Below are 12990 nucleotides of genomic sequence, written 5' to 3'. Positions count from 1 at the left end.
TTGCGTTCGCGAGTTATGCATGATTATGTGTATTACACTGCTCCATAGACAAGGCGTTGTAATTTCGTTCTGGTGCACCAGAACGAAATTCAAATTTCACGATATCTTTGCTAAACGAATAAATCTGCAAGAAATATTTTGTACATAAACATTATGTAGCCAGAGGTTTCCAGTGATATAAAAATCTCAACTTTTTTTGAGAAAAGTGGGGGATGAGGCTGTGGATCACAAAATGCCCTTTTAATAAACTCTGCACTGATCTTGCTTATTTATCTTGATATTGTTAATTTGTAATACTGTACAAAAAGTAGCCTGGGTTCGGAACAGTAACCTCAGATTGTGCACTGTCTAGATTATCATGATTATAGACATGACTGCCATATCAAAATGCTGTTAAATGCAACATCGGATCTGCATAATTTGTTGACTAATGTCATAAACAGTCATAACAATAAATAATGGTCATTTCATGAGGATCTAATGCAGTCTCGGTCCCAGCCGAATTTGTCACTCCTTCGTCGCTAAACAAACCGTCTGGCGACAACTTAATAGTACGTCTTTTCGGATTGGCTAAACATCAACTCGCTAAAAAACACGAGGTACAAATTGGCTGTCATTCAAGCGCTGGGCTTCAACGCACGCAGCCGTTGATGGACAGCCATGATATAAATCCACACAATGCACATGAGTATGTGCTGTGAGACACTGACATGAAAGGTGATATCAGATGCTTTACTAGCTTTACTCCTCATCTCTCATCAATGCTATTTCAATTCTACCAAAGATACATCATGAGCCTGCGAAGAAGGAGGCCCATCCTTTTTTATTTCCATCAATATCCTGCAAGTCACACCAACCTGCCATGTACCAGAATCAACAGCTGTTGCTAAATTTACCCAGAGAGAGAGAAATTCATCTTTCTTGCATTGTATTCTAATGGTACTGCAGGTGGATTTCATGTCCGGGATGTATCCAAATAAATTGCACACATCAAATGCCTATTAGTACAATTAATTGGGAACTTACGTAACAATTGATGAATGATGATTGTATTTTACAATAATGACCAAACAGAACACAATTAATTGCAGTTCAGCATGGTGTTACAAGTAAAATGTGAAAGAACTCTGCAAGTTCCAGTGATTATTTGTTTCATTATGATAGGCCTACCAAACCAATTCATTCACCGGTAACGGCGAATGCCGCGCCGAACAGCCACAGGGGAAAACAGTCAACCGTCATGTCATGCTTGTACGTCTAATCGTCCATAGCTTGGGCCAGGATGTCTTGACATCCCGGCTTGATGTACTGCTATGTATGTTCCCAGGGCTGCCGCACCGGTGATGCTTTTTAAAATATGCTAAGAGTAAACTTGTGTAAAGACTTGTAAAAAAGAAAACATTTATCAGAAGAGATCACAAAATAATCCATTAAAGATTCATCCATTATATCATAGACTGTTCTTTTACACAGTCTATGACGCACAACAACCCAACACGAATCATGTCGAGTATCAATTTATATTAGCCTAGGCTGTCAAATCACATCCCTGATCAATGCTACATGTATATACCTATCAATAAGGGCACTGTGATTAGAGACAAAATCTGCCACCTTGACCAATTCGGCCTTAATATTAAAGTTGGTACCCATCCACAATCTTTCTTGGGGATCATGTTGTGCACCTCCAATTTGTCTTATTGCATGGTTCCGCCATTACGGGGTGAGCCTCGAACTGGCAATAGTCAGAAGTATTACGTAACTTTATCATGTTTATGCAATGTTAATTATATGACTGGTTCAATTCCCATTTGTGCATGCTGCCAAATCGAGGCTCTCCTTGCATATGGCGGAACCGTCCAATGGGTGAATAAAACATCATTACGGTACATTAACTGCATTTTAATTCCTGTTGAAAATGGTGACAAAGGCTTACAACAGGGGCTGGTTAAATTATTATAATTTCACAATATTTAGTGGATAACTTTCAAAACATTAAAATTGTTTAAAAGATCAGCAAGTTTCTGAATAAACTAGAATCTCCAAGTGCTTTGACTCTGTATTAACTAAGGGATTTCAGTAGATGGCGTTCAGCATTTTTCAGAATAAATAATTCATAACTTGTCACTAAATGGTAAGTGTAAATGGAATAAATTGGGTGGGTGGTTAATACTCTAAAAATGCCTTAGTTTGCAAAGTCATTACAAAAACAAAACCAAACAGGGCACAAACACCATGCAGATTTAATGACCTTTAAATGACGTGTTAAAAGGGGCACTGTACCGAATGCATACCGATGGCATTTGGTTTTTGATGTTGTGCCAACATCTTAAAGAAGTCATTGTCAAATGTGAGTAACATATTTGTTCATGTTTACTCTCCTCGTCTTGCCAGTTTAACCTGCTAGATTCACAAAACTTTCTTTTTTTTAAAGACAGTCATAAAGGATGCCCAGTGAGACTTATGCCTGGCTAAGTGTAAGTGTTTACATATATTTACAGAGTGCCCATATGTAAGTAGCCCAGTAAAAAATGTGCAGTTTTCAATCAAGATTGGCACACAAATTTCTCAAGACCACTTTGGGTTCAAGAACAATGCAACATTAGCTAATATTTATCTTGGATGCAAAGTGTTTTTGTCAACATTTTTGTTGGACCTTTGTTCACCTACCTTATTTAAGGACATCCTGTATATTTATTTACCAGGGCATCACATCACCAGATCATAATGATACGCATTTAACACAAGAAAATATCATTCTGTCTTTCTTCCAGGGCTGTCAACTTTTTGGAATTGCTTGGCGTGAGACAGAGGCGTACCGGGATTTGCCGACTCCAATGTTTATTTTGTACCATGATTATTTGAGCCACGGCGCCGAGACAGTGAAAAGCGGGGGTAGGAGTAACAAATTATTCATGACGATCGTGAGATTTTACTCATTTTGCGTGAGATTTACTACCTAGGCGTGAGATTATACTACCTTGGCGTGAGACCGTGAGAAAGTGCCCCAATGCGTGAGACTCACGGCCAATGCGTGAGAGTTGACAGCCCTGCTTTCTTCACCTTAAACAAACTTACCTTCCTTTTCCTTAATTCCATTCTCTTCTATACTCATACTCTCTGTCAACTCAGACAGTGAGTCCTCGATCACTGAGTTGCGAAATGTTTGTGACAATCTTCGTTTTAACCTCTTCATGATTGTAATAAATTAAAATCTAGTAGTTACTCAATTCGTCCGAGAATTGGTCCATATAAAATTACACATAAGGCAGCGCTGATGTGAAGATAATATTATTTCCAAAAGGGATGCTCCTACATGTATGTCCGTGCTGAGGACTATATCCACTGACTCCAGATGATGTTGAAATACAGCTCTATCCCCTCGGTGCTTGATATATCCCAAGTTTGGTATGGTGTTTACCCCCTGCTACCTGTGTAGTCCTCCCATCTTGACAGGATTGGTGGAAAGAGTTTCACAAAATGTGGTTTCTGTGTGGGCCCTGTGAGACAAGCAAACAAAATATATAACAAATAATTACTGATATTTCTTTCCTATTAAACTTGGCAACATGCAGGTTTATCTTTGGTTATTTGCCAAATAATGTGCTATAAAAACAGTCCCTAACTTTCTTGAAACATACTACTGGCAGTGACTGCAAATTTTGTTTAGACAGTTCAGGAAAAAATTGACTGGCAAGACTATTATGTACTCAGTCAAGTGACTATTGTGAAAGACATAGCTGTCACAAAAGTTGACAGAAGAATCCTCTTACAAGTGGAAAAATATAGTGCATTTACTTCATCCTGAAAGTTAAATTTGACATTAACTTTTTTGTGTGCAATACTTTTTTCCACACATTACGATACTTTGCTTCTATAGACACCACGCATGCACACATGCTTTTTATTCCAAATTGAGTCTTTTCAATTAAAAATTTATTTGAATTGCACATGTTAGCATTTGAAAATGGATGGAGTGTAACATGAAACCTTAGAGAGGCACATCATTCATTGTTTATCTTGGCCTTGTTGGTAAATACATGTATGGCATGGGAATTTTCCACTTAAATAGGAAAGAAAAATAAATAGCCATTCTATGGGTGTATTTTCCTATATGTGACGTCCTTCCAATAACAAACTTAACATGCACTATGTGAATGCCAATGTCCGCATATTGTTGCTCTAGGTTATGTAGTATTTCATGTTATTTGCCAGAAAAATCAAGAATGTAAAAAAATCCTTCTAATTATTTGTGGTTCAACTTGATATACTCTACAGGGGTTTCTGAACTATCGGTCAAACACCTTGTCAACTTCTTTATGACAAAAAAGAACAAATGTATGATTTTTGATTTCAAATTGTGCTTAGATATTTTGTCATTGAATTGATTCTCTTACAATATAGTAAAAACATGACATTTTTGATATTTTTCCCAATCACTAGAAATGGTTTAGAAAAGAAATTTTAAAAATAAGCTTATGATCTTTAATATATGAACATTTGTTATCAATTATTCCTGTGGTAAAAAAAAACATTTTAACAATTTCATTTGAATATTTTTTCTGATTTGTTTTTATTCCTTTCCTTACATTGCTATCATCAGGCAGCCTATCTATCAAAGTCAGACATGTCAAGCTTGGTAAAAATAATAATGTTATAATCAAGTCCACAACCCCCAGATGATGCATACGTAATGAGAGTACTAAATACCCATTGATTCAGTTGAACAATGAGTTAATAATTAACTTTCCCAGGTAAGGCTGATAGATCAAGCTTCTCATTCAATCCTCATGGCATTCTCCACTTGCCATAAGGGTTGCCACAATTTTTCAGACCACCACACCAAGGCAGCAGCAGATGGCACTTAAAGCATATCTCTACTGAAAGAGAAAAGATACTGAAAGGGAAAAGGCACCCAAAAGCCATTTTGGGACTTAAATTGGACTCAGACTTCTTACCCTATATCTTTATCTTCAAATCTGCGTTTCTCTTTTCTTTCCATTTAGGCCAGTATGCTTAAAAGCCTTTTAAGCCTGCCTTGAGCATTTTGTTTGAGACTGGTCCCATCAGGACTCAAGTATATCTCGCAGCATAGAGCCACTGTTGTTAAAAGCAAATCAAAAGCAAATCATGTAGACAATCACTTGCTTTAATTCCTGTATTTCAAGATCAATCAATAAAGTGATAACAAAATACTTAGAAACTAGCAATTCAGTATTTTTAAGACAAAAACCTAGAAATTACCACCATGTAGTTAAGTTAAGAGCCAATCTCCCTTATTATGTACCCATCTGTGATACAAAAAAAAATAGAATTTTCTCTAAAAAATAATTTTGGTACATATTAGCACCAACAACTCACATGTAAAATATGAGCGTGCACAGCGCCCTCGTTCAGCTTGAAAAAATTCTTGAAATTTCAGCCTCTCTGAGCCTTACTTGCAAATGGTAAACTTTGGAGGAGCATAACATCATGCGCCATCATCATCCCAACCTGCATTTTGCATTTTTTTAAAGTACCAAATGGTTACATTACAAAAAAAAAAAAAAAAAAATTGGGATCTTGATGGCGCACAAAATCAACAAATCCAATGATTTGATGAAAAGCGCCCTCGTGCAAACTTCAAAGCATCATAACGGGCTGCGCCATCAAGATCCCAAGTCCGAACAAGTTTGAAATTAAAGACCTCCATGGCAAGTTTCATTTTTCAGCAAAAATTTTTTGGGATTTCGTTGGCGCATAGAGTTAACAGAGGTCAAAGGTCAAAATTTCCTATTTTCGCACATTTTTGCACGCCTGTATTATTGCGCGCCAACGTCACCTGACTCTCCGAATAGGATTTCGTCAAAGAAGTGGTAATTCTCTGCAAGAACTGAAAAAATTGGCTTGGGATCTCTTGATCTTCATATTTTTCTGATTTTTTGAAAATGGACTTAGCCTCATTTTGGAGGTCAATTTGACCTCTTTTTCCCACTCGCTGCACAATGTGGGCTTTTTTTACTGCATCAAAAAGATGCGCCAACAAGATCCCAATTTTATTTTTCATCGTCTAGCTTCTTTGGCGAAAAAAAAAAAAAAAACAAGCAACAGCTAATTGGGATCATGTGGGCGCACTAATATAAAAGAGGTCAAAGGTCACGCTTTGTGCCAAAGTGATGCATATTTGCCTATGTGCAGCACGAAAGTGGAACTTTGTCCCCCAATAAAAATGTGCGCCAACAAGATCCCATCTTACTTTTTGGATGATTGGATAAAGGGGCTTATGTATAACTGATAACAAGTAAAAAAAAAAAGTGGGATCATGTGGGCGCACTAATTCAATAGAGGTCAAAGTTCATACTTGGTGCCGAATTGGCATTACTTTGCCTATGTGCAGCACAAAAGTAGAACTTTAACCCGCAATAAAAAATGTGCGCCAACAAGATCCCATCTTACTTTTTGGATGATTGGATAAAGGGGCTTATGTATAACTGATAACAAGTAAAAAAAAGGCGGTTCTCGAACCACGAGTCTCGCCTGCTTTTGCAACCGCATGCTTTCGCGATTACTTTCAGTAGAAGTAAATGAATTTCGCAACCGCCTGCTTTCGCGATTACTTTTGATAGAAGTAAATGAACCTGCAACAACCCATGGTGAACCCGAAATGACCTTCCAAAAATTTGGCTCTAAATGTTGCCCACAAAGTTTCATGGCAATACGACAGTTTTTACTCATTTGACCTCAGATGACCCCTGGTGATCCCGAAATGATCTTCCAAAAATGTGGCTTGAAATGTTGACTGTACCCACCAAGTTTCATGCCCATACGACAGTTTTTACTAATTTGACCTCGGATGACCCCTGGTGACTTCAAAATGACCTCCAAAAATTTGGCTTGAATGTTGACTGTACCCACCAAGTTTCATGCCCATATGACAGTTATTACTAATTTGACCTCAGATGACCCCTGGTGACCCCGAAATGATCTTCCAAAAATTTGGCTTTAATTGTTGACTGTACACACCAAGTTTCATGCCTATACAACAGTTATTACTAATTTGACCTCTGGTGACCTCGAAATGACCTTCCAAAAATTTGGCTTTAAATGTTGACTGTACCCACCAAGTTTCATGCCCATACGACAGTTTTGACTAATTTGACCTCAGATGACCTCTGGTGACCTCGAAATGACCTTCCAAAAATTTGGCTTTAAATGTTGACTGTACCCACCAAGTTTCATGCCCATACGACAATTTTTACTAATTTGACCTCCGATGACCCCTGGTGACCTCAAAATGACCTTCCAAAATTTGGCTTTAAATGTTGACTGTACCTACCAAGTTTCATGCCCATACAACAGTTTTACTAATTTGACCTTGGATGACCTCTGGTGACCTCGAAATGACCTTCCAAAAATTTGGCTTTAAATGTTGACTGTACCCACCAAGTTTCATGCCCATACGACAGTTTTTACTAATTTGACCTCAGATGACCTCTGGTGACCTCGAAATGACCTTCCAAAAATTTGGCTTTAAATGTTGACTGTATCCACCAGGTTTCATACCCATCGACAGTTTTACTAATTTGACCTAAGATGACCCCTGGATGACCTCAGTGACCTTGAACCACTAACCAATACAAACTGGTTCTGTCTCGGGTCAAGGTGCACCCACCCACCAAGTTTGAGGAATGTGCGACTCCTAGTCTCCGAGAAAATAGGCGGAAGGCAAACTTTAACCAAAACTTTAACCAAATTTGTCACATACACACACACCCCCGCACGCACGCACCCACATACATACACACATACGGAAAAGTGATTATATAGTCTCCTGCCTTATCAGGCGAGACAAAAAAGTGGGATCATAGGGGCGCACTAATTCATTAGAGGTCAAAGTTCATACTTCATACAAAATTAAACGATTTTTAGCCTAAAGTTGCCGAATTCAGCAACCTTTCACTCAAATTTTGCAAAATATGACTAAGTATTTTGACAAAAATTTTTTTTACTCTCACCAACTACCATGATGGAATCAGCATCATCTGAACTGCACTCACACAAGTTTCTATGAGACAATGTCTGGTGATCCCCATTGAAAAAAAAAAATTCGCACAAAGTATGAACTTTGACCTCTATTGAATTAGTGCGCCCACATGATCCCACTTTTTTTTTACTTGTTATTAGTTATACATAAGCCCCTTTATCCAATCATCCAAAAAGTAAGATGGGATCTTGTTGGCGCACATTTATATTTCGGGTCAAAGTTTCACTTTTGTGCTGCACATAGGCAAAATAATGCCAATTCGGCACAAAGTATGAACTTTGACCTCTATTGAATTAGTGCGCCCACATGATCCTACTTTTTTTTTACTTGTTATCAGTTATACATAAGCCCCTTTATCCAATCATCCAAAAAGTAAGATGGGATCTTGTTGGCGCACATTTTTATTGCGGGTCAAAGTTCCACTTTCGGTGCTGCACATAGGCAAATATGCATCACTTTGGCACAAAGCTTGACCTTTGACCTCTTTTATATTAGTGCGCCCACATGATCCCAATTAGCTGTTGCTTGTGTTTTATCTACTGGTCGCCAAAGAAGCTAGACGATGAAAAATAAAATTGGGATCTTGTTGGCGCATCTTTTGTGATGCAGTAAAAAGCCCACATTGTGCAGCGAGTGGGAAAAAGAGGTCAAATTGACCTCCAAAATGAGGCTAAGTCCATTTTCAAAAAATCAGAAAAATATGAAGATCAAGAGATCCCAAGCTAATTTTTTCAGTTCTTGCAGAGAATTACCTGTTCTTTGAAGAAATCCTATTCGGAGAGTCAGGTGACGTTGGCGCACAATAATACAGGCGTGCAAAAATGTGCGAAAATAGGAAATTTTGACCTTAAATCGTCCGTATTCCATAGTGGCGTATAGTGGGCGCCTTGAATAAACAACTTTTCGAGAAAATCGGGTTTGAAGAAATGCCAATTTAAAATCGAGTTGTGTAAATCAGACATTCATTATATTTTGTAAATGATGTGAAATTTCTGTAGTAAACTAAATAGATTTTATTGTTATATATTTTCAAAAGAAATAAATACATACTATTGCTGGCAAACTGACAATAAAACTATGCGTCACTATGGAAAAGCGAACAAAACGCAATACCCTAACCTTACGTTAACCGTGACGCCACCTCGATTCGCCGTGTAATCCCTATGGCGTTACTTTTCGTCGTTCAGTATTCCATAGTGGCGTATAGGTCCGATACGCGTACGCCACTATGACATACGATGTTTTTCATTTTTGCCGATATTTCACAATTATAAAATGTGTATAAAAAGTGGCGTATGGTCGATACGCCACTATGGAATACAAAAAATGTCACTTTGTAACTATACGCCACATTTAATTAATTAATTACTAATTAATTAGCTAATTATGACTGATGAGACTTAGAAAAAATGAAAAGAACATCATTAAAAACATATGTGCCAATTTTCAAAAAAATGACCAAAAATCACTATACGCCACTATGGAATACAGCCGACGCTTTGACCTCTGTTAACTGTGCGCCAACGAAATCCCAAAAAATTTTTGCTGAAAAATGAAACTTGCCATGGGGTCTTTAATTTCAAACTTGTTCGGACTTGGGATCTTGATGGCGCAGCCGTTATGATGCTTTGAAGTTTGCACGAGGCGCTTTTCATCAAATCATTGGATTTGCTGATTTTGTCGCCATCAAGATCCCAATTTTTTCTTGGTTTTTGTAATGTAACCATTTGGTACTTTAAAAAATGCAAAATGCAGGTTGGGATGATGATGGCATACGATGTTATGCACCTCCAAAGTTTACCATTTGCAAGTAAGGCTCAGAGAGGCTGAAATTTCAAGAATTTTTCAAGCTGAGCGAGGCGCTGTGCACGCTCATATTTTACATGTGAGTTGTTGGTGCTAATATGTACCAAAATTATTTTTTAGAGAAAATTCTATTTTTTTTTGTATCACAACCCCCCTGATTTGGGTACATAATAAGGGAGACTGGCTCTTAAGTTACAACATGCTCAGTTTTCAACAACAGGTGGTGACTTTTTGGGAGGCAAGTCAAACCATTTCAAAGTAGCCCAATTGAGTGAATACAGCACCTAGCAAGAAACATGCTAAAATTCTTCCAACTAAATTGTGATGACCAACATTTCATAAATGGAGATGTTATTAGAGAACACATGAGGAGGAAGTCCTTTGCTCATATCTCATCCACATCACTTCTGAACCCACATTAATTATTAATCTGTAATAATCACTTATCAATGTTCAATTACCCGCTTTTGCAAAAAGATAATAAGCACTTTGCATGTCTTTGTAATTCACTTATAACCTGACAGACAGGCTCATCATCACATCACCATGATCACCTCACATTATCACCAAAATGCAGATGTTGATATTAGAGTTATTTCATATTTGGTGCAATCTTGTATCCACTGTAGAATTCATAGTCTATCCACAGGCTAGTTTTGGACTTGCTTATTTACATAATACCAGTAACCATGGTAACTATGGTAATATGGTCAAAACATTTTTGGTTGCATTTTCATGTGTCTAGCCTCAGTAGCATGTGGTTAGTCGATAAAACCAACAGACAAAGAAATCTGAAATACCTTCATTTGATAAAGATTTCTTAATCTTCATTTAGTTCTAGGCATGAATTATTGAATACAGAGTTTCCTTAACGAAGATTAATTGAAAATCTATGTGGTTCTATACTTCTATTCACATAAAACAAGGCCAAAATAAGCATACCTGCGGCACTTAAATTGCCAACACAGAACCGGAAAGTCACATGTTACGCATAACTCCACTTAAAAGAATGAGACGTGCGTTCGCATCATAAATCAACTCAATGAATAAAGCAAATGCTTAATCAAGACAACACAATCGAATCCTCATCCTTATAATGGAATGGAATTTTTGTCAGATTTCAATCCATAAAAGATGGAGGAGGTGCCTTTTAACATGGTGATTAATGAATACAGCAATTGATCAGAGTGGATTCCAAAGATCACAAATTACAATAATTATTGTAATTTATCTTATCAAGCTTGCATTAAAGATGTAAAATTCATGGTGAATAATCCTAATTGCAAATGACTTCACATTTGTATGATATGAAATGCAAAGGACTGGGTCAAGTATGAACAGCCCTATAGATCTTCATGGTTGATTGGTCGGTTTAACACTTATTGTGATCATTTACTAAGGTTTTAACATCATCTTAGAACAAACATTCATTTTTGTTTTGTTTTTTCTTCTTCAGATGAATGACTCAATTTATTACTTGTATGTATTGTAAGGGGGGAGTGGCGAAGCCAAAAGCTGACGGTGAGTGCAACATCAAACCACAAACGGATAACTACTCTGGTTTATGGAGTACATGTATTTGATACCCAGTACCGGTAGTTTCTCTTTTTAAGGATATTAAAGCTACAAATTAGCACCTTCTTTCTTGGGCCTGTGGTACATGTTAGCAAAAACCTATGATATCATGAATTTTTCCCCACTAACATGATGAGGGTACATAACTGTACTTCTATTAAGAGTTTTACACTCACATTATAATATGAGTAGCTACTGCTCCAAAAATGCTTTCTTTATTTGAACTTTCGAGTCTGGAGACCTGCACATCAAACAAAATACTGTACATAAAGGTTGCCTAGATTTCTGCATAGGCCCATATTGTTATCTTTTGGGGCCTGGCCTGACCATTTCTAGATGGATTTAGCATGTCATGGGGTATATGTTGCAAGTTACAAAGCTAAAAAACAAAACATTCATGTAAAAATGCTATCTGTTCAAAATGAAGCATTTGAAAAATAATATTTGTGAATATTTTGGGAAAATGTCACACACATTTTGCAATGACAATTTTCAACAAAAAGGCAATGATAGCCCATTAACACCTACATGTAATGTTACCTTAAAACCATTTGGGGTTGGGGTATTTTGTGACCCACCATGAGTGTGCAATGCTACATGAAGGCCTAACATTGTATTCTTGGTTTATATTACATCTCCATACATGTACTTACCTTTCCACTAAAGATTTCATAGGTTTTCAGACAAGATATCAAAGATATTGAGTCTAAGTACAGGAAGTCTATTCATTTATTTAAATAAATGGGTTATTTGTGCCCAAAACATCACACCCCCACACAAAGGTCCAATGCATAATACATGAATGTAAGGTTTAAATTTCTTTTATTTATCTGAATTCTAACTATAAATCAATGCAAATTTGTTCATCATCAAACACCTCCACAGTCCACAGTTTGGGATAGATGAAAAGTATTTGCATTTTAAATGATTGCTAGAAGTGCACTTCAGAATCAGACTGAGTCTATAAATCCTACTTGACGGTATTCAAGATATACTTGGATTTATAAAAATGTTAGAACATGTTTACATGTGAAGTGATCCAGTTAAATGAGTTATTTATCGCATCATATCAATATTCAATCATGACTTACTGCAAAAATTGAACCAGTTTTTTGATGTAAACAAAAAATTACAATAGGAAGACTTTTAACACTTGAATGTAACACTAGCAATCAAGTGATGACACATCGTTTTCCTGCAAAAACAGATTCATCAGTGACGTTAATGAAACGAAATAAAATATACAATTAGTTTTATAACATACCGTACATAATTACTGTTCTATATTTCATCATTCTTGTAGTTGACCATAGTAAACATAAATGTATAAATCTAACATTATATAGGCCTAAATGTACACTTATCTATCCAATCCACTAGCAGGTTTTGTTTTAATACAATGTTTGATGTACATACATGTACATGGGAGTTCCCCATGATCATGTGACTCAACTAGCAAGCAGACATTTTGTTATGTGTGGTTTACAAATCACTGAATCATGAACACGATGAATACAATGGGAGTTGACGATGAAATAAAGTGTTGACTCAGCCTTGCACAACTGGATAAATAAACACAAAATAAG

General features: G+C 36.8%; 1 protein-coding gene across 3 annotated transcripts in view; it reads right to left on the bottom strand.

The window, feature by feature from the left end:
- LOC140149040 (cyclin-dependent kinase 17-like) overlaps nucleotides 1–12990 on the bottom strand; it is a 146840-nt gene that overhangs the window by 115639 nt on the left and 18211 nt on the right. For all 3 annotated transcript variants that reach the window (XM_072171187.1, XM_072171189.1, XM_072171188.1), the window contains exon 2: nucleotides 3079–3500. In XM_072171187.1, the coding sequence (XP_072027288.1) occupies nucleotides 3079–3196 (118 nt within the window). In that variant the 5' untranslated portion in view covers nucleotides 3197–3500. The remainder of the gene's footprint in view (nucleotides 1–3078; nucleotides 3501–12990) is intronic.

The sequence above is a fragment of the Amphiura filiformis genome, chromosome 3 (genome assembly GCF_039555335.1).
Source record: "Amphiura filiformis chromosome 3, Afil_fr2py, whole genome shotgun sequence".
NCBI lineage: Eukaryota > Metazoa > Echinodermata > Ophiuroidea > Amphilepidida > Amphiuridae > Amphiura > Amphiura filiformis.
This window is presented reverse-complemented; position numbering and strand designations above follow the sequence as displayed.